The 20420-nt window shown below is 38.0% G+C and overlaps 1 protein-coding gene across 2 annotated transcripts in view; it reads left to right on the top strand.

The window, feature by feature from the left end:
* The window catches only part of ANKS1B (ankyrin repeat and sterile alpha motif domain containing 1B), a 1164394-nt gene that overhangs the window by 483455 nt on the left and 660519 nt on the right, over positions 1–20420 (top strand). For both annotated transcript variants that reach the window (XM_010831582.1, XM_010831580.1), the window contains exon 12: positions 3564–3744. In XM_010831582.1, the coding sequence (XP_010829884.1) occupies positions 3564–3744 (181 nt within the window). The remainder of the gene's footprint in view (positions 1–3563; positions 3745–20420) is intronic.

The following is a 20420-nucleotide window of genomic DNA, read 5'->3' as shown; positions in this document are numbered from 1 at the left end:
GCTTCTTGACCTGCATACAGATTTCTCAGGAGACAGGTAAGGTGGTCTGGTATTCCCATCTCTTTCAGAATTTTCCACAGTTTATTGTGATCCACACAGTCAAAGGCTTTGGCATAGTCAATAAAGAAAATTAGATGTTTTTCTGGAACTCTCTTGCTTTTTTGATGATCCAGCAGATGTTGGCAATTTGATCTCTAGTTCCTCTGCTTTTTCTAAATCCAGCTTGAACATCTGGAAGTTCATGGTTCAAGTACTGTTGAAGCCTGGCTTGGAGAATTTTGAGCATTACTTGTTAATGTGTGAGATGAGTACAATTGTGCAGTAGTCTGAACATTGCTTGGCATTGCCTTTCTTTGGAATTGGAATGAAAACTGACCTTTTCCAGTCCTGTGGCCACTGCTGAGTACATCTTGTGTAATTCTGCTACAGGAGTGTATGCATTTATATTTCCCACAAAAACCTTATCTTTTGGCATCTACCCAGTCAAAAAATATATGAGTCACCCTAGACTCCTCCCTGAAAATCAGCTTTCACATCCAATCAGATGCCAAGATCTAAAGAACTAACCTCCTTAGTATCTCCTAAAAACATCTGTGATCTCCAACACTACTGCAACTGCTTTACCTCAGGACCCCATTATGTCTTGGCTCAATTGAATATCCTTATAGTCTCTCTTCCTCAGATTCTCCCCTTACCTGTTCATTCTTTAAACTGCTAAAATGATTTTATTGAAATTCAAACCCAGCTATGAAACTCTCTTTCTTAGAAATCATCCATTGGTTTCTTAGAATAGTCAGATGAAAGACCAAACTCCTTAATATGGCATTAGAGCCCTTCATGATTTGTCCCCTGAAACATCCAGTATCTCACAGCTTGAACCCACTTGCTGTCGTCACATACTCTGCTCTACAGCCATAATGAACCTTTTGCAGTTTGCACTTTTCCTCTTCCCATCCTCATTTGTTTTCCTACCACCTCTACTTTCCCTGGTGGCTCAGCTAGTAAAGAATCTGCCCTCACTTTGGGAGACCTGGATTTGATCCCTGGGTTAGGAAGATCCCCTGGAGAAGGGAAAGGCTACCCACTCCACTATTCTGGCCTGAAAATTCCATAGACTGTATAGTCCATGGGGTTGCAAAGAGTCGGACACGACTGAGCAACTTTCACTTTCACTCACTTTCAACAAGATTCAACTCAGCCATCAATTACCTGCTTGCAGAAGCTTTTCCTAATTGTATCCTAACTGTGTCTCTAAAGTAGAGGTTCACCTTTTACGTCTTGTGTCCACTTCTCATGATGCTTATCGCTGTACTATGCTGTACTGACACACAATCCTTGGATTGCTGATTTATTCCCTCATTCACCATCCCTCTTCCCACTTCAAGTCTGTAATCACCCAGAGAAGAGGGACAATGGCTTCCTCATCTTATTCGTATCATACTGCTTACCAAGGTATCCACAATTTAGTATACACTTAGCAAATACTTGTAGAATAAATTAGTAGAGAAGGCAATGGCACCCCACTCCAGTATTCTTGCCTGGAAAATCCCACGGACGGAGGAGCCTGGTGGGCTGCAGTCCATGGGGTCGCTGAGGGTCGGACACAACTGAGCGACTTCACTTTCACTTTTCACTTTCATGCACTGGAGAAGGAAATGGCAACCCACTCCAGTGTTGTTGCCTGGAGAATCCCAGGGATGGGGGAGCCTGGTAGGCTGCGGTCTATGGGGTCACAGAGAATCGGACACGACTGAAGCGACTTAGCAGCAGCAGCAGCAGTAGAATAAATTAATGCAGAAAAATAGTTTATTTTCTTGCTTGATTGTATAACAAATTGTACTTCTAGTGGATTTAAAACTTTGGGTGGTCAAGGTTCAGAAACATGTATTTCAGAAACATTTATAAGTAAAGGAGTCATACACATCAGTTGGCTTTATCCTTATAATGTTTATGAGAGGGTACATCATATAAATTTGGTTTGCTGCCTTTATACAAAGTGAAACAAAAATAAAATACAACACAATGAGACAAAACCATGATAATGACATACCTGTGTTTCTATTGGAGCCGGGGTCATATCCATGTTTTTAATTGCAGTTATATAGTCTAGTAGGAAGAACATTGAAAGTGAATTGAGATTTAGTAGCCCCAAGGACAGACATTTCATGAGAAATCAAGCCTGACATTGAACACCAGTCTTTCATACTTCAAAAGCAACTGAGTCCTGTGTGGGTATTAATTTGAATTGCATTACTGAGTTCATGTGTCATAATAATAAATAACTTACACTCATATAACAATATTTATGCCTCTTAACAATTCCTATAAAAATATTGCAAGGGTGAAAGTATAAAGCATGTTATAATTTGAACACCTTAAGTAAAAAAAAACTCTGTAAAACACATTTTCAATATCATCAGATATTTTAGATTATAGACTAAGTAATGTCTGCTTTTCAAAAAACATGATGAGCTGGAAGAGAAATGGTAACATGAATATTTTGCAGGAAAATAATTGTGGAGTTCAGTGATAAAATTAGCAAGTATTTGAGGGCAGTGTAAGTGTTACTAAGCCAAAAGTGTATTGCACTTTTTGTACTTTGCAGAAAGTTAAGTACAATAAACTTTATTTCAAAGAGATTGTATTTAATCTCTTATTATTGTAAGATTGTTAATATTTCATTAACATTGATAATAAGAATAAAACATAATAAGACTTAAATTAGGAAATGTGCACAATCCTGAGAACCAAAAAGACTGCGGTTTTTCTGAAGGGTGATGTTAGAACCTCTGCTAGGTGAGAAAAAAAATGTGAATATAATTAAAATTGTGGGAAAAAAACCCCAGAAAACTGCTATAGGGAACAATCCATTACTGACAAAAGATTATATCTGCTGTTACTCCATGATTTTACCATTTATATTTAAATTGACTTTTTCTTTTTGCTATTTGGGGATTAATTTAAATCCTTAAAAAAGAAATCAAAGTTCACTATAAATACAAGTAGATTCTTAGATCCTAGAAAATGTTCTATACAAATTTACTTTGTTTTAATGATGAAATTGGAGCATATGATACTTGGGGACAATATCAAATGTTCCCAGTTCCTTGGACTATATAGAAAATTAAAAATGGAACTGCCTTAATTATGCTTCCATATTGTAAGGATCCTTTTATTTCTTTAGTAGACTCTATATTCTCAGGGTCTGCCAAATGCAGGATCCTTTATAAATGTTAGCTGAATGAAAGGTGACTCAGAATTGCAACTTTCTGAATTGATCATTAAGAGAAATTCTGAGCACTGTATTTTTGCAGTCTTCTGGAGAAATCTAACAAAAAAGTCTAAATTATTTTATCAACTATGCCATGACATTTTTTCATTAAACATTTTTTTATTTTTGAATTAAGGGACTTTTTAATGTTTCTCTGTAAAACACAACTATATTTTATGTGTAAAAAACAGACAGTGTAATGGGAAAAATGCACTTAGATTAAACTGATGGGGAATTGGGCTGAAGATGAGCATGATCATATTAATGCTTTTATCATGCTCATTTATTTTAGCCTAAACAACGAACATCTATTGTGTCTTCTCTGGATTTTCATCGAATGAATCACAACCAAGAATATTTTGAAATCAACACATCTACAGGGTGTACAAGCTTTACTTCCAACCCTCCAGTTAGTCCACTCACCTCTTCTGCAGCAACCACAGAAGTCAAGAACAAGGAAACTGGCGATACAGGTAAAGCCGTTCATTTTATGCAGCTATATTTTTGAGTTTTTAAAACCAAAGCCTTTATGAGTTAGAGGAATTAAGAGGAATCTTCATACAAATCTCATTGTGTTTTTTGTTCATGACTTCATGCCAAGACTTTAAAGGCACCATCCAAAATGTGTGGAATAATGTAATCATCAGCGTATTTTCAGGTCTGACCTTTAAACAGAACCAAAATCTAACCTTTTAAAACTAGGGATGGTTTTGAAAAGCATGTTTTATGGTTTCCAAATGTATTATGTCACCTACATGTCACATCAAAAATTTTAGAATAGACTGATATTTAGTAATAATGTGGAAGGACAATGCTGATTTGTTTTATATTGAAAGGTAAAACTTTGAATTTCACAAAGTAAAATGTTTAAGGTTTATCTACTTTGAAAAATAGCATTTCGTTATCCTACTCATAGGTGGTTTTGTTATATGTTATATTTAAGAATCTGCATATAAAGGCATTATCGCATGGTGCATACTGAAGTAGAACAACTTTCTGAGTCAGTTCTGTCACTGATTTGCTAGATACTTTCCGTCAAATTATTTAACTTCTCTGATCTTTGATTTGCTCCTCTGGAAAGGGGAGATAATATCTACTCTTTGGGTAGTTTTAGTAATAAATGAGCTGACTTATGTGAAGCATTTTGGAAACTATGGAACAATATTTTTTTTAGTACTGTCATTATTGTTTAATATTATTTTTTTTATTCTTACATACTATTATTGTATGAAATCTATAGTCATTTTAAGAAAAGAAGAGCCAGCTATACATCTGTACTCATGCTTAAATGGCTGACCTTTTCTTGAATTAAAAGCATGATCTAAATTAATGGATAAATCTACTGTTTATTTTATAAATGATTGCATGCACAAAAAAATTAATCATTATAAAAATGTCAAGTGTTAATAGAACAAAGACTAATACATAACAACCTCACAAACAAATTGCCTGCTGCAAAGCACTTTTAATAAGTGGACCAATGAATTTATTATTATATAAAAGAGAACCATTTCAAAAGTAGCCTGAACTATAGTTAAAACTTCCTACTTGTTAGGCAGTATATTATGTAATCTAAGTATCAACTTGAGAATCATCAGGAAAAGGTGGTAAAGAGGGTCTACCTTTGGAGGCAGACAGACTTAGATGATATGAATGGGTTAGCATTTAACTAGAAAGATCAGTTCAGTTCTGTCGCTCAGTCATGTCTTACTCTTTGTGACCCCATGGACTGCAGCACGCCAGGCTTCCATGTCCATCACCAACACCGGGAGCTTGCTCAAACCCATGTCCATCGAGTCAGTGATACCATCCAACCATCTCACCATAGTACTAATATGTAGAAAGATCACCAAAGTATTAATATGTAGCAAATAGATTCAAGATGAGGTGAGATTGGAGGTAGGAAGCAACAGTGCCATCAGCAATGGAAAATATAAATGGATTTGAGAAACACGAGGAAAGAGTAATCAACAGGTCATGGCAACTGATCAGAGGTGTGATGGTGAGGAAGAGTTCAGGAAAAGCCCTAAAATTTCTTGCTTAAGCAGATTAGTCAAATCTTACTGCCATTCTTTGAAACATGGAATTTCTTAGGTAAGACGGAAGAGAGGGATGGGTCATGTAGGACCTAATATATGTCATTTTAAGGACTTTGGATTTCACTCAGAGTGAAACTGGGAGTCAGTTCAGGCTCTTTCAGGAGAGTGACATGATGTAACTTCTATTTTATAAGAATTGCATCAACTCTTGTGTTGAGAATGGACTGAAGAAGGAGGATAAGTGTGGAAGCAAGGCCAGTAGGGGGCTATTGTAGCATTCCAGTAAGATGAGAGAGGAAGTCAGCCCAGGTCAAAGGTGAAGCAGTGGAGCTGGAGAGAAATTGATGGATGTTGGACTTATTTTTTTAAGGTAAAGCCTGTGGGATTTTATGATAGAGTAGATGTAGTATATGAAAAAAAGAGAAGAATTAAGGAAAACTGCAATGTTTTTGTCCTAAACAATTGTAAGCATGATTTTTAATGTCATCTGACATGAGAGAGGTCCTGGGAAGAAGAGATGTGGTGAACAGGTAAAAATATCAAGAGTTCACTTTTTTTAATTTGAAGTATAGTTGATTTACAGTGTTGTGTTAATTTCTGCTATATAGCAAAGTGATTCAGTTATACATGTATGCACATTTAAAAAATATATTTGTTCTATTATGATTTGTCATAGTCTATTGAATATAGTTCTCTATGTATACTGTAGGACCTTGTTGTTTATCTATTCTATATATGAGAGCGTATGTCTACTAACCTTAACCTCTTACTCCATCCCTTCCCCAAATCCTTCCCCCTTGGCAAACGCATGACTGTTCTCTAAATCCATGACTCTGTCTCTGTTTCAGTAGATAGCTTCATTTGTGTCATATTTTAGATTCCACATATAAATTTTATCATCTGATAATTTTCTTTCTTATTTACTTCACTTCGTATATAATCTCTAGTTGCATCCATGTTGCTGCAAATGTCATTATTTCATTATTTTTATGGCTAAATAGTATTCTGTTCAGAGAAGGCGATGGCACCCCACTCCAGTACTCTTGCCTGGAAAATCCCATGGACAGAGGAGCCCGGTAGGCTGCAGTCCATGGGGTCACTCAGAGTCGGACAAGACTGAGCGACTTCACTTTCACTTTTCACCTTCATGCATTGGAGAAAGAAATGGCAACCCACTCCAGTGTTCTTGCCTGGAGAATCCCAGGGACAGGGGAACCTGGTGGGCTGCTGTCTATGGGGTCGCACAGAGTCGGACACGACTGAAGTGACTTAGCAGCAGTATTCTGTTGTATATATGTACCACATCTTCTTTATCTGTTCATCTGTTGGTGGACATTTAGGTGGTTTCCATGTTTTGACTATTGTGAATAGTGTTCTATGGACATAGGTTTGCATGTATCTTTTAAAATTAGAGTTTTCTCTGGATATATGCCCAGGAGTGGGATTGCTAGATCATATGGTAGTTCTATTTTTAGCTTTCTGAGAAACCTCCATACTGTTCTCCATAGTGTCCATACAAGCTGCATTCCCACCAACAGTGTAGGAGGTTCCCTTTTCTACCAGGAGTTCATTTTAAGTAATATCTACCTGTTAGATATCTGAATAGATGTGTCATGTAGGCAGCTGAATGTTCACATTGTCTTTGAAGACAAAGACTGTGAACATCATCATTGTATACATGATATGGAGTGAATGTACATAGAAGATCAAAACCTGAGCTTGATGAAAGAGATGATAAAAGGCAACAACAGCTAAGGAGTCTGAGGAGGGACAAGGTGGAGGAAATCCGGTGAGTGTTGGAGAAAATGAAACCAAAGTTGTGACTCTTTGACCTTTGGAAGGATGGAGTTGGTATTCTTACGACGAAAGCTTAGTTATGGATAAGAAACGCTATTGGATATCCAAGTAGGTAAGTTGAGTACATAGTTAAGACTGCTTTTTCAGTAGGGTAGGACACAGAGGGAGGAAGCTATGAGATAATTTTATGTTTATTGAAAGTAAAGAGTATTGGTCAAAAAATGTTGACAGTGTCTTAGCCCATAGTGAATGACCTATGAGTGCTGAGTTCCTCAGTGAAATTGTCAGGGACAGGTGTGTTGTATATTATTGGGGGAAAAGAAACTGACACTCACCAGTAAATAAAACATACTTCCTCTTTATGAAAAGTTATTTCCAGAAAGCGCTGCATATATGAAAATTTTCTGTGAGCTGGCACCTTTGAGTCCCTGCTAAAGACATTACCTACCCTGGGTAACTAATTATCTCTAGTTCTGTTAGTAGTTTCAAACTATCACCTCTTACTGGATAAAATTGATGGAAAAAATCTAAAAAGAGTAAGTGGAAAAGTGTTCCTTTCCAAATGGGAGAAATAACAACAGCTTTTAAGTACACCGCAGCATAGGATGCTTTTCTGCAAGGGAGAAGAAACGTTTGAGGAGAACTAAAATTAGAATGAAGAAGGTGGTGTGGACCTTTTGTGCTGCTCAGGGATTGCCAGAGAGGCAAACGAAACCCTTCCTTTTAATTAGCTCACACTGACTGGAAATAGAACTCCTGAAACTGAGTTAATCTTACTCCAGCAGCCACTGGACACAAGCAGCTGAGGAAATCTCTGGACTCCAGCCAGCATGAAGGCCAAACGTGGGCTGCTGAGATGGTCTTTGAGCTCCAAGCTGAGGTTCAGGATGGGCTAATATGGAGGAAGGATTAAGGGTTAGTGAGAATAATGGGAAATTACATCTTTGAGGCTTATTGCCTTAGAATGTGCATTATACAAAATATCTGAATTTTGCTTGTTAAATTCAGTGCTTTAAGTAGACCAGGATTTTAGGTAGCCAAAAGAAAAAACATTTTTATATCAAATGTCATATATGTTTAATAATAAATATTATTATTAAATATTTAATATCACAATAAATATAACAATAAACATTATTGTTTATTAGTTCAATATATTGATTTATCATACTTATATTACTGTATTAATTTATATTATTTATTATAATTTATTAATAATAAATTTATTGCTTATTAATTTAATAAATATAATAATAAATAATATTATTAAATATTTATATCCTTAGTTCTTGATAATTCATGAAGTGCCCCTCCTATGCTTTCATTTTCCTGTTTCCCATCTAATATCACATGACTTTTCTCCAGTGCCTTTCTGTGCACATTGCACATCACACAGAAGGCAGAGGTAGGTTAGCAGATGCTTGACAAAGAAATAAAATATTGACTTTTACAGTATTAAAAAATATGAAAATATATAATTAGCTGTTGGAGTAAAGTGGTTTAGTGCATACAATCAGTGGTTGGAGTAAAGTGGTTTAGTGCATACAATCAGCTGTTGGAGTAAAGTGGTTTAGTGCAATAACAAATTAGCAGATGCTTGACAAAGAAATAAAATATTGACTTTTACAGTATTAAAAAATATAAAAATATATAATTAACTGTTGGAGTAAAGTGGTTTAGTGCATACAATCAGCTGTTAGAGTAAAGTGGTTTAGTGCAATAACAAATTATTGTTATTCTAGGTGAAAATAGTTGAAATGAGACTATCAGTTTATTTGGGCAGCATAAAATAAATACATGCACTAGGTACATTGCATCATGAGAAAGTTCAGGGTACCGGGAGAGTACCTAAGAAGGCGAATGATCTCATTTGGGGGTCTGCAAAGCTTTGCCATGGGAGAGTTGGGCTCTGAGAGGCAAACAGGGCCTAACTAGGCCAAGATCATGAGGGAAGATTGCTCTTCAAAGAAGGAATAGAATATTTAAAAAAATAACCCTGTGGTAAAAAACAGAAACCAACATAATTCTATAAAGCCATAATCCTTCAATTAAATAAATAAATATATTTAAAATTAAAAAAAAATTAACATGAAACTACAGGTCCCAGAGAAAGGGGAGATGTGGCAGGAGCTGAGCCTTCAGAGGGAGTAGAAGGCCCATGGTTCAGGGCCTTCCTTGTAGGCTATTTTCTGGATTTTTATTTTTAACCTAAGAGCATAAGATACCTAAGAGCAATGAGAAGGTGTTGGTGGAGAGAAGTGATCCAATTTGCATCTTACTATCTATGTTGCTACTGTTTTTTTTGTGAACCTGAAACAAGGTCATCCTTGGAGAATAACCAGTGAAGGCAAAAATTAAACAAGGAAATGTTTGAGTTAGCTTTTGCTCAAATTCTTTACAAAAGGGTAGCATAAGTGGCCTGTGGGCAGCACTGGAGGAGAGATAGTAGGCTAGTAGGCTTGAGCATCCTTTCTGGTATACCTGTGGCCTTCAAGTGATGAATTTAAGCCAAGATCATTCTGGCCAGGGCTAGCTCTTATTGGCTGGCTCAGCTGAGTTCATCTCTCGCTGGTAAGGTGGACCCTCTAAGTCTGTGTGTCTGCCATCTGTCCACCCAAGGTTCTGGGGCAATTCTCCATTTGCCAAGCTGGCCCTATGGCAACCCGCTTGGCTCTCAGCCCAGCTGCTTCTGAGACCACAGGAAATTTGGGTCTCATTTGTAACTTAGGAAAATAATGAGGACTCAGAAAAATTTATCCTCAGGAACTCGCTAGTCCATCCTGTGTATGTGGAGCTACTAAGTTCTGTCAGATGTGGCCACACCCAGAATCCAGATGAGATTTGGAGTACAGGTCCCTCTTTCCTTGTAATACCTATTTATTACACTCCAGCCTCTACAGGCCAAGCCCAGAAAGGGAACTATAGGATACACAGGTAGAGATATTTTCTTATCTCCCTGTCTCAACAGCCCTTCCTCTTCTGAAGAAGGCTTCCCATTTGCTTATATTATTATAATAGTTCTTTAGACCTAACTCTGATTGACCTACCTCTGATTATTCTAAAGTGGGAGTCTGACTTTTAAGTCTCTTGCCTTCCTAAAGCACCTCCCCCTACCTGAAGGCATAAGTCTCCAGTATTAGGTGTGGGAGCAGAGAGGTTTCCAATGGAATACAGTATAAGAATGGAAATATATTAATACCTTCTTTGAGAAATACTATCCCTAATACCTTACCCAGCACAACTAAATGAAAGGTACATGAACATTGTTGTTGCTGTTGTTTAGTCGCTAAGTCGTGTCTGATTCTTTTGTGACCCCGTGGACTGTAGTCCCCTAGGCTCCCCTGTCCATAGGATTCTCCAGGCAAGAATTCTGGAGTGGATTGCCATTTCCTTCTCCAGGTGATCTTTCTGACCCAGAGATCGAACCTGTGTCTCCTGGATTGGCAGGTAGATTCTTTGCCACTGGGCCACGAGGATCATGCTTAATTAATGTAGCTTCAGAAATACTTAATAAATGTGGACATTATATTGCTGTTATTACAGTCTAGGCAGTAAGTAGAACCTAGACTAAGAATTCAGTACAGACACAGAACAACCAAGTGCTAGGAGTCCAGCCAGGCAACCAGAATCGTAAATCCAGAGTTGCTTGGAACAAGCAGGTCAACATGCTGATGAGCAGAGTTAGAATTTTTGTTTATTCTGTGCCTCAGTTTTATGTGTCCTGGGGCGGAAGGGCAGGGAAAGCTGCAAGTTGTGTCACTACTGGGGATACCTAAACTTCTACAAGTGCTAATTCATCCAGGACTACAGCAGAGGTAAGAAAGCAAGTGTTTCAGAGAGTTTTGTGTTGAAAATCTTTTTTTTAACAATTTAATGTTTATTAACTTAATCTTATTTTGCATTACCTTCTGCTAATTCATGTGAAAACCTAACTGCTTTGCTAGAGTTTTCTTTGTGATTCAAATTCGGTGCTGCATATATCTTCTCTCTAATTATCTTGTCTACTTTAGTTGGCTTGATAGTTTTTTTCTCCTGATTTTCTTTACCAGACTGTTTATATTTTTTGAAAAATTTCCTGCTATCAGTTATATTTGTGTGATATATGTGTGATTATTGTATCTAAAAGTAAAACAGTAGGAGAAAAGCAGGCAGTAGCTTTTTTAATAAAGGGGAATTTCCAGGTCTGTGCTATGGAGAAATCTCTCTACCCTTGTTAAAAACAGTTTCCAAACTGCTGAACCTTTTTCTCTATTCCCATCTTGATCTCTACAGTCTACTTTTGGGAGAGCATTTCCTCCTTTTTTCTCTGCACCTGTCTATGTTGGCTGGTGCTTTGTGTATCCATGTGGACCCCAGCCTTTTTAACACAGACTTCTCTCATGCATATGGCGTAGTGAGCCAGCCCATAGCAAAACTTGTTCCAGATATCCTCCTGCGTAACTTACTACCTACTTAACTGACCAGTTGTTTCTTGCCTACCTAGCTCTAGGCTCTCGTGATTTGAACTCTTCTAATTGACTCTTGGCATCTGTGATAAGCAGAATTCTATGATGGCCCCATGGTTCTCACCTCCATGCTTCTGTATCTGTACACTTTTGTGATGCCCTTTGAGAGTGTGTGGGACCTGTAACTTGCTATTGTACTCGCCAGTGGCAAAGATGATGAAGTATCACTTTCAGAGGCATAATATGTTTTATGGCAAAGGTGAAGGGATTTGAAAGATGACATTCAGGTCCTGATCATTTTAAGTTACTCAAAAGGGATGTATCTTTGGTGGGCTTGAACTAATCAGGTGATTCCTTTAAGAAGGAGTCCATGCTATGTGCTAAGTCGCTTCAGTTGTGTCCAATCCCAAGGACTGTAGCCCTCCAGGCTGCTCTGTCCAAGGGAATTTCCAGGCAGGAATACTAGAGTGGGTTGCTATTTCCTTTGCCAGGAGATCTTCCCGACCCAGGGATCAAACCCATGTCTCCTGCATCTCCTGCAGTGGCAGACTCCTTCCACCTGAAGGAGTCTAGAGGTTAGTAACTTGAAGGAGCATCTTTTCTGTCCACTACTGGCTTTAGAGAAGTCAGTCACCATGAGCACTGCAACTGCACCTTGAGCCTCAGATAAGATCACAGCTCTGGCCAACACCCGGATTGTAGCCTGGTGAGGCCCTGTGCAGAGGATCCAGCTAAGCTCTGCCCAGACTCCTAATTCCTGTAAACTGTGAGATAACAGATGTATATTGTTGTAAGCCATTGTTTGCTGTGATTCATTATGCAGAGAGAGAAAATGAATGCAATTTCCAGTGTTCCCTTGATTTGGGAGCAAGAGAGACTCTCTCCATCTGCTTGGTCTCAAGAAACCCGCCCCCTCCCCCCGCCTTCCCTTGCCTCCCCCTGCCCGGGGTCGTCACTAGATCCTTGCTCTCTTGTATGATTAGAGACATGACTAAAAGTGAAGAATTTGAAAACTGAATCCTTTATTAAAGTCTATCCTGAAGCCCAGCTCAATTAATTATCCACCATATCATTTTTCCCCAAAATTATACTTTTTATTTTAACAGGCACTAAGTTGTAAACTTAAAATTCTAATAGTGAAATGTTAAGCCAAAAGCCAGAGAGTAGGAGACTCTTAGGGATCATGAAATCCCCCTATTATTGATGCTTCTCAACCAGCCACCTTCTCCAGGATTTGGCTTATTCTCAAAGCTGGCAGAGTTAATTTTCTCAACATTTATCTGATTATGCCACTCCACTGTTTAAGAACCTCTTATCTCTTGTCACCATCCATATCACAATGTCCAAAAGATTTACTTTGCCCAATGAGGTCCTTGATAATTTGGCTGTAACTTTCTACTTACTTCTAACCTAATATACTGGATGGGCTTCCCAGGTGGCTTAGTGGTAAAGAATTCATCTGGACTGCAGGAGATGTGGATTTGATCCCTGGGTCAAGAAGATCCCCTGGAGGAAGGCATGGGAACCTACTCCAGTATTCTTGCCTGGAGAATCCCATGGACAGAGGAGCCTGGTGGGCTAGAGTCCATCGGGTCATGCAGAGTCAGACATGACTGAAACTATTTAGCACACACACACATGCACACAATATACTGGGTACTTGTAAGAATACTGTTCTTAGAGTTCCTGATTCTTGATTCATAGTGTACTCTTCAGTCAGCTTGGAATGCCTTCTCATCTAATCCACCTGGTAAACTTGTATGGTATTTGGCTAAGGGTAGCCACCTTTGTGAAGCCTTCTCTAATTTCAATAGTTCTTTCATCTGTGTGCCTCCTTAGCATGCTTCACACACCTCTACTACTGGATATTTTATATAAAAGTACTTGTGTTCATGCCTGTGAGCTCCTTAAATGCAAGGACCATGTGTCAGATAAGGTGTATCCCCAATGCTTCTCGTAGTGACTTACAATAGATGCTCACTAAATGATAAATAATTGAATAACTGGATAAATATTTTCTTTTTTGGAATTCTACCACCTAATATGTGTCTATTTCTACCTATACAATAGGGTCAGACCAGCTTTTCTCTTAACTACATTTCTTTCGTCTGAGCCATGGAGCCCACCTTTCATTTCATTGATTATTTCATTAAAATGCCTCAGAGAGAAATGCCATTTTTATTGTAAATTTTTATTCTGTAATATATCTGATTTCACAGATGAAAAGATGGCAGTTATTTACATTTGAAGACTATTAATTTTCCTTAGAAAGTAGCTGACCTGTCATTGCCAGAATAATTATTATCACTCTAGAAAGCTGTCTGACAATGTGTGCTAATTTCTAATTTCCTTCCTTTTTTTATTTTAATAGACCAATCTCTAAAGCTTCATTTTTAAAACAACAGCAAAAACTTTAGTGAGCCCTCTTTTTTCACAAAGTCAAAGTAATATATAGTATGGGTTATTTTTTCTTTCCTCAAACTGACTTTTTCTTTACCCTGCTTTTCCTAGTCTCTGCATTAGCCATATGTGAGGTTGAGAATATTGTGTTAGGACCTGGAGCCTTAAAGAAGATGAGAACTGTCAACATGTCCAGAATCCAATATGCAAAATGACCACCACTGACAGAATTCTAAGCTCTAGCAAATAGTTCACAGAAGCTAGAGTAAACTCGCATTTATATATGTGTGTGAATTTTCCCTGGCATAGTTCTTTTTACTTAGAAAAACTAGTAGAGTAAGGAGGAAAACAACTTTGCTGCAGAGAAGCAAGATTTATTCCGCAGTCAAAGATGTAATGTTTGCACTGGCCTCCATTTTAGAACTGAAACATGTCTATTGTATGTCTGTGTTCTATTTATTAACTCAGATAATCAAGAGTGACTATGTGAAGCTAATAATAGATTGTAGATTTCCTTCTGGAAAACACATAGCACACATGGAAGGAAGCATTATTAACTAAACAAATCTCTCAGTTCCTAACAATTAGCATTTTGACAAGCTGTTGTCGTAGATGAAGAGCTTAGATCATATATTGCATAACTTCAAAGTAGTTTTTACATTTCTTCTTGATTTGACTACTAAGTAAATGTAAGGAAACCTTCAGCTCCATTTTAGTTCCCTTAGCACATTTCCTAGGCCATAGATATGCTGTAGGCTATACTTCTGCAACTGGATTTTGTTTCTACTATTAATTATAATCCTCTGGAACAGGGTAACATTACAACAAATAATATGCCAAGTCCTCTAAACTAAGTAGTTTGTTATTTACAAACAGTACAGTTACTCCCTGAGGTTGCCTGCCATGTAGAAAATTAAAACTAGAAAATCACATTCAAAGTTAGCCTGAACCATTTTCACATACCTTATATTTTATATATTCCCTTTCAGGCAATTATTAGCTATTCCTAATATTCTTTAATATATTTATCTAAAACTAGATACTTAGTATTTTATAATATCTGGTGTCATATGTATACTATCTAAGAAACCTCACACATATGAGCTATTGTGATTCAGGCCTTTGTTATTGGTTGGTTATACATGTAAATCTATATATAAACACCAAACAAAAATTATCTATATTATTACATTTATTAATAATACTAGATAAAGAATATTTCTTCATTCATTTAGCAAATACTCATTTAGTACTTGGACAAACTCCAGGAGATGGTGAGGGACAGGGAGGCCTGGTGTATTGCAGTCCATGGGGTTGCAAAGAGTCACACACGAATGGCCAACTGAACAACAAAAACATTTAGCACTTATGAAGCACTAATACCCAGGCAAAATACTGAGTGAACAATAATGGAAAGACATGACCCCGTCTCAAAACATTGTGCTAAGCAAAAAACTGCAGTCTAACACTATTACATCATTACAATATGAATCTAGAGTTGAGAGCATATAAATCTGCTTGGGACAGTGAGGTAATGCTTGTCCTATGACTTGAAGAATTTATCAAATGGATATTGAAGAAATATAGTGAGGAAGGAAAGGAGCACAGAAAGCAGAGCCTTTGGAACTAGATAAATCTGGATGTAAGTCCTTGTTTTGCCACTTATTGTGATCTTTAGGTAAACAATAACCTTTCAGAGACTCTTTCATTTCTTTTGAGATAATGCAGATGGCCATACCTAACATAAGACTTTGCACATGGTAGGCACTCCATAAGTATTATCCCCTCTCACCAACTTTGAGCCTCATAACAACTGTATAGATAGAACTGATGGTATTATCAACATTTAAAAGCTGAGGAAAGTAGGTTCATGGTTCATAAGGAAACTTGCTTAAGGTCCCACAACTAGAAAGTTAGTGGCAGAGTAAGGCCTAGAACCTAGGTCTCCTGACAAAACTTTTTCCATTATGCTGGAACAAGGATTCTAGCTTATAAAAATGCTAATCATTAGAAACTGAAAGATTTGTTTAGTTAATGCTTCCTTTCATGTGTGCAGTGTACTACCTATGCATTTAATTTTGATAAACATTTCTTGAACTTCTACTCAGTATCAGACATGTTACTGTGCACAGATAATACAGTGAAGAACAAATAATACTTCCTTTATTCAGCTGAGTCCATCAGAGAAGCTGACTTCATACCAACAACTTCAATAAATAAATGAGTGTCATGCACTGGGACATTAGGTTCTCTGGAATGTGTGGCAAGACTTATTCTAATCTAGGAGGTCTGGGAAGTGCTGTGTGGGGAAGTAATATTTTTGTTAAGACCTAGGGAGTAAGCAGGAGTTATCTGGACAGAGAGGAGAGAACATTTTTCCAAACAGTGGGAGGTTTGGCAAAGATGTAAATGACAACATGGTTATGTTCAAGGGACTGAAACTGACCCAGAATGCAGGATCACAGAGCCTGAGTGAAAGAATGGCCAGGGGTGACTCTGTAGAGTTTGGCAGAGATTAGGTAGTAAGGGGCCATACAAGCCATCTTAAAGAATCTGGATTTTATTCGAGGGACAAAAGGTATTGCAGTTTCTACACTACATAAAAAGTCTGGCCAGTAGGGAAATAGGGTCTGAAAACTGACTTGTTATGTGTTCATCCCAGAAAGAGGTGGGTTACTACATTTTTTCCCAAATTTCTTACAAATGCTTGTATATGCTTGCTGAGGTCCTAGTGGGAAAACAATCCTGAAGTTTTAAACAGTAGAGTGATGGCTGATTTGCATCTCTCCATGTTCATTCTAGCTGTGCTATAGCTACTCTTAGAAACTGGGTGACACAATAATTCAAAATGGGCATGAGTGAGTCAGTGGCGGCTTAGATTAGGGCTTGTATCTGTGGAGGTGAAAAAAAGTGAGATGCTTAAGATCTAGACATTAAAAGCGTTTGTGATTGGTTATAGAAGTTAGAAGAGAAGGGTATGGGAGGTGACAAGGATACTCTTCACTCTCCTGGCTTGAGCAGGAAACAGTAGGAGTCTTGGGTACAATATCTAAGACTTTAATGTTGAGAGAAAGCTACTGGAGTCATTACATGGTGGGAAGATGTCAAAATCAACTGGAATAGAGGACACAATAAAAGCCTTTAAAAGTCCTTCGGGGCCTGCAGGCATGACATTACACTTAAGGTAATGATAATTCTTTCTTCTTTCCTTGCTGGAGAAGCTGTATCCCTTTCATATTTTCATTTTACTTCATAGGCTGTTGTACATTTCCATTTGGCTAAATTTGTTCTACAGGGACATTAGTTGTTACCTGACTTTAGTTTTAATTTAAAAGGGAAAAAAACACTGTAATTATGAAGAAGATTTGGCATGTGGGCACCTGATTCATTTCCCTGGGTGGCACCATGACTCACCCTCATTAAAGTAGTTTTGCTTCGAGATGCCTGATGCCTTATCGGTTTTGAATTTTCTCTGCCCTGTGTGTGAACAATAAGATAAGTTTCTCTCATGGGTCATACACAGCTCTTCATCTCTACCATGAGTCAGATGTTTTGCATTTCAAAACATTATCCTGCCTACAATTTCCCTCTTTATAAATTATGCAGGAAACTTCTACCAACAACAGATTCTCATTTACTGACTTTTTAGATTTGTATCTGTAAAACATGTTCTGGTTGTGCTATAATTTAGTGAACAGTTTTATGGCCAACAATAAGGTACTGTTTTATTTGTTTTATCACCATTGTCTAAACATCAAGGTGCCACATTAGATAAAAAACACAATCATCTGTAAGTAAATTCAAGCACTGGTGATTAAGTCACATGAAAAGCTCTCTCTTGATTCTTTGTCTGTCTGTAGTTATAGTAGGTTTCCTCCCTTTAACATTCAACCTCCTAGAAAGAGTTGTCTATACCTCCTGGATTCATTTTCTCATCTCTTTATCACTTCCCCCAAACTACTCTAATATTAAGCTGAAATCTCCTCAGTTAGTCTCCAAGACTATTTCTTCCTAAAGATGGTGGATAAAGTGTTGATCAAGATTAAGATTTCATTTGATCAATCTGCTACACTTAATCTATGAAGCACTCTTTGCATGGGGCTCTGTGATACCACACTCTCCCGGTCTTCCTTCTACCTCTCTCATGTCCATCTTGGTCTCCCTTTGGGAGACCTACTCCTAGAAGGCCACTATTCTTCAAGGTTCTAAACTAGGTTCTTTTATCCTCTTACTCTAAGGATTGCCTCTGGATCATCTCAGCCACTTTATATGGCTCTATTGCTTAAACGTGAGCTGATGTTCCTCAAAGTTTTATCTCTAGGCCACAGTGGAGTTCCAAACCTCTAAATTCATCTTTCTCCTTAACCTCTCCACTTAGATGTCCCCTGGGTACTATAAAGATCAACCTATCTGTTGACCTGTAATTTCCCAGGGCTTCCACAGAAGGTACCACAAACTGGGTGGCATAAAACAGTAGAATTTTATTCTCTTATAGTTCCATCTGCTAGAAATTTGAAATCAAGGTGTCAGTGGTCCACTCTACTCTTGAAGGCTCTTGGGAAGATTCCTTAGCCACATCAGCTTCCAGGAGTTCCCTGGCTTAAGGCAGCATGACCACAACCTCTGTCCTCAACTTCTCATGGCTTTCTTCTCCATTTCTATGTCCTTTCTTCTTCCTATAAACACACCAGTCATTGGATTGGAGGTCCATACTCATTGCCTTTATTTGTTTTGTTTTTATGGGCTTCCCTGATAGCTCAGTTGGTAAAGAATCCACCTGCAATGCAGAAGACCTGGGTTTGATCCCTGGGTTGGGAAGATCCCCTGGAGAAGAGAAATGCTACCCACTCCAGTATTCTGGCCTGGAGTTTTGTTTTTACTGTATCATAGGTTCATGGTGGTGGTGGTGGTGGTGGTTTAGTCAGTAAGTCGTGTCCGACTCTTGTGACCCCATGGACTGTAGCCTGCCAGGCTTCTCTGTCCATAGGATTCTTCAGGCAAGAATACTGGAGTGGGTTGCCTATTCCTTCTCCAGGGGGATTCCCAACCCAAGAATTGAACCTGGGTCCATGATGATAGAGATTACGGCTTTCTACCGTAATCCTTGGCACTTAGTACAATGTCTGTAAATGAATTGTTGCCTAATAAATATTTGTTTAGGAGAAGGATGAAGAAAAGAAGCAAATGAATTAATCAGCAAGAACTAATTTGAAAAATGATAAGCAAGCTAAAGTAAATTTAGTTGTGAATTTTAAAAATGTGGGCAAATGTATTTTTTTCTAATCAATATATTAACAAAATGAGAATCAATCAAACCTTACATTTTAAGCTCATGTAAAACCTTTTTCTATAGTCCTGCAAAACTCCATGGTTCTCATAGGTGCTGGAAAATACACTTGTATTTCTCATTGTTTATTTTATACTGGGGTTCATTCCAGCCCTTCTTTATTAATGAAAATGTTCCTGCTTTTGTTGATACTATAGGATGTCATTGTTGTTCAGTCACTCAGTCATATCTGACTCTTTGCCAGCCCCATCAACGGCAGTACGCCAGACTTCCCTGTCCTTCATCATCTCCCAGAGTTTGCTCAAACTCATGTCCATTGAGTTGGTGATGCCATCAAACCATCTCATCCTCTGTTGTCCCCTTCTCCTCCTGCCTTTTAATCTTCCCCACCATCAGGGTCTTTTCCAGTGAGTCGGCTCTTCACATTAGGTGGCCAAAGTATTGGAGCTTCAGCTTCAGTATCAGTCCTTCCAATGAGTACTCAGGTTTGATTTCCTTTAGGAATGACTGGTTTGATCTCCTTGGAGTCCAAGAGTCTTCAACACCACAGTTCAAAATCACCAATTCTTTGGTGCTCAGCCTTCTTTATCGTCTAACTCTCACATCTGCACATGATTACTGGAAACACCATAGCTTTGACTAGACAGATTTTTGTCAGTAAAGTAATGTCTCTGCTTTTTAATACATTGTCTAGGTTTGTCATCTTCATTTTCTGAATGTTGAGCTTTAAGCCAACTTTTTCACTCTCATCTTTCACTTTCATCAAGACGCTTTTTAGTTCCTGTTCACTTTCTGCCATAAGGGTGGTGTCGTCTGCATATCTGAGGTTATTGATGTTTCTCCTGGCAATCTTGATTTCAGCTTGTGTTCTTCCAGCCCAGTGTTTCTCATGATGTACTCTGCATATAAGCTAAATAATCAGGGTGACAATATACAGCCTTGACGTACACCTTGTCCTATTTGGAACCAGTCTGTTGTTCCATGTCCAGTTCTAACTGTTGCTTCCTGACCTGCATATAGGTTTCTCAAGAGGCAGGTCAGGTGGTCTGGTATTCCCATCTCTTTCAGAATTTTCCACAGTTTATTGTGACCCACACAGTCAAAGGCTTTGGCATAGTCAATAAAGTAGAAATAGATGTTTTTCTGGAACTCTCTTGCTTTTTCCATGATCCAGCAGCTGT

The sequence above is a fragment of the Bison bison genome, unplaced genomic scaffold (assembly GCF_000754665.1).
Source record: "Bison bison bison isolate TAMUID 2011002044 unplaced genomic scaffold, Bison_UMD1.0 scf7180017864529, whole genome shotgun sequence".
In the NCBI taxonomy this organism is placed as follows: Eukaryota; Metazoa; Chordata; class Mammalia; order Artiodactyla; family Bovidae; genus Bison; species Bison bison.
Note: the sequence above shows the minus strand (reverse complement) of the source record. Positions and strands in the feature narration are given on the sequence as shown.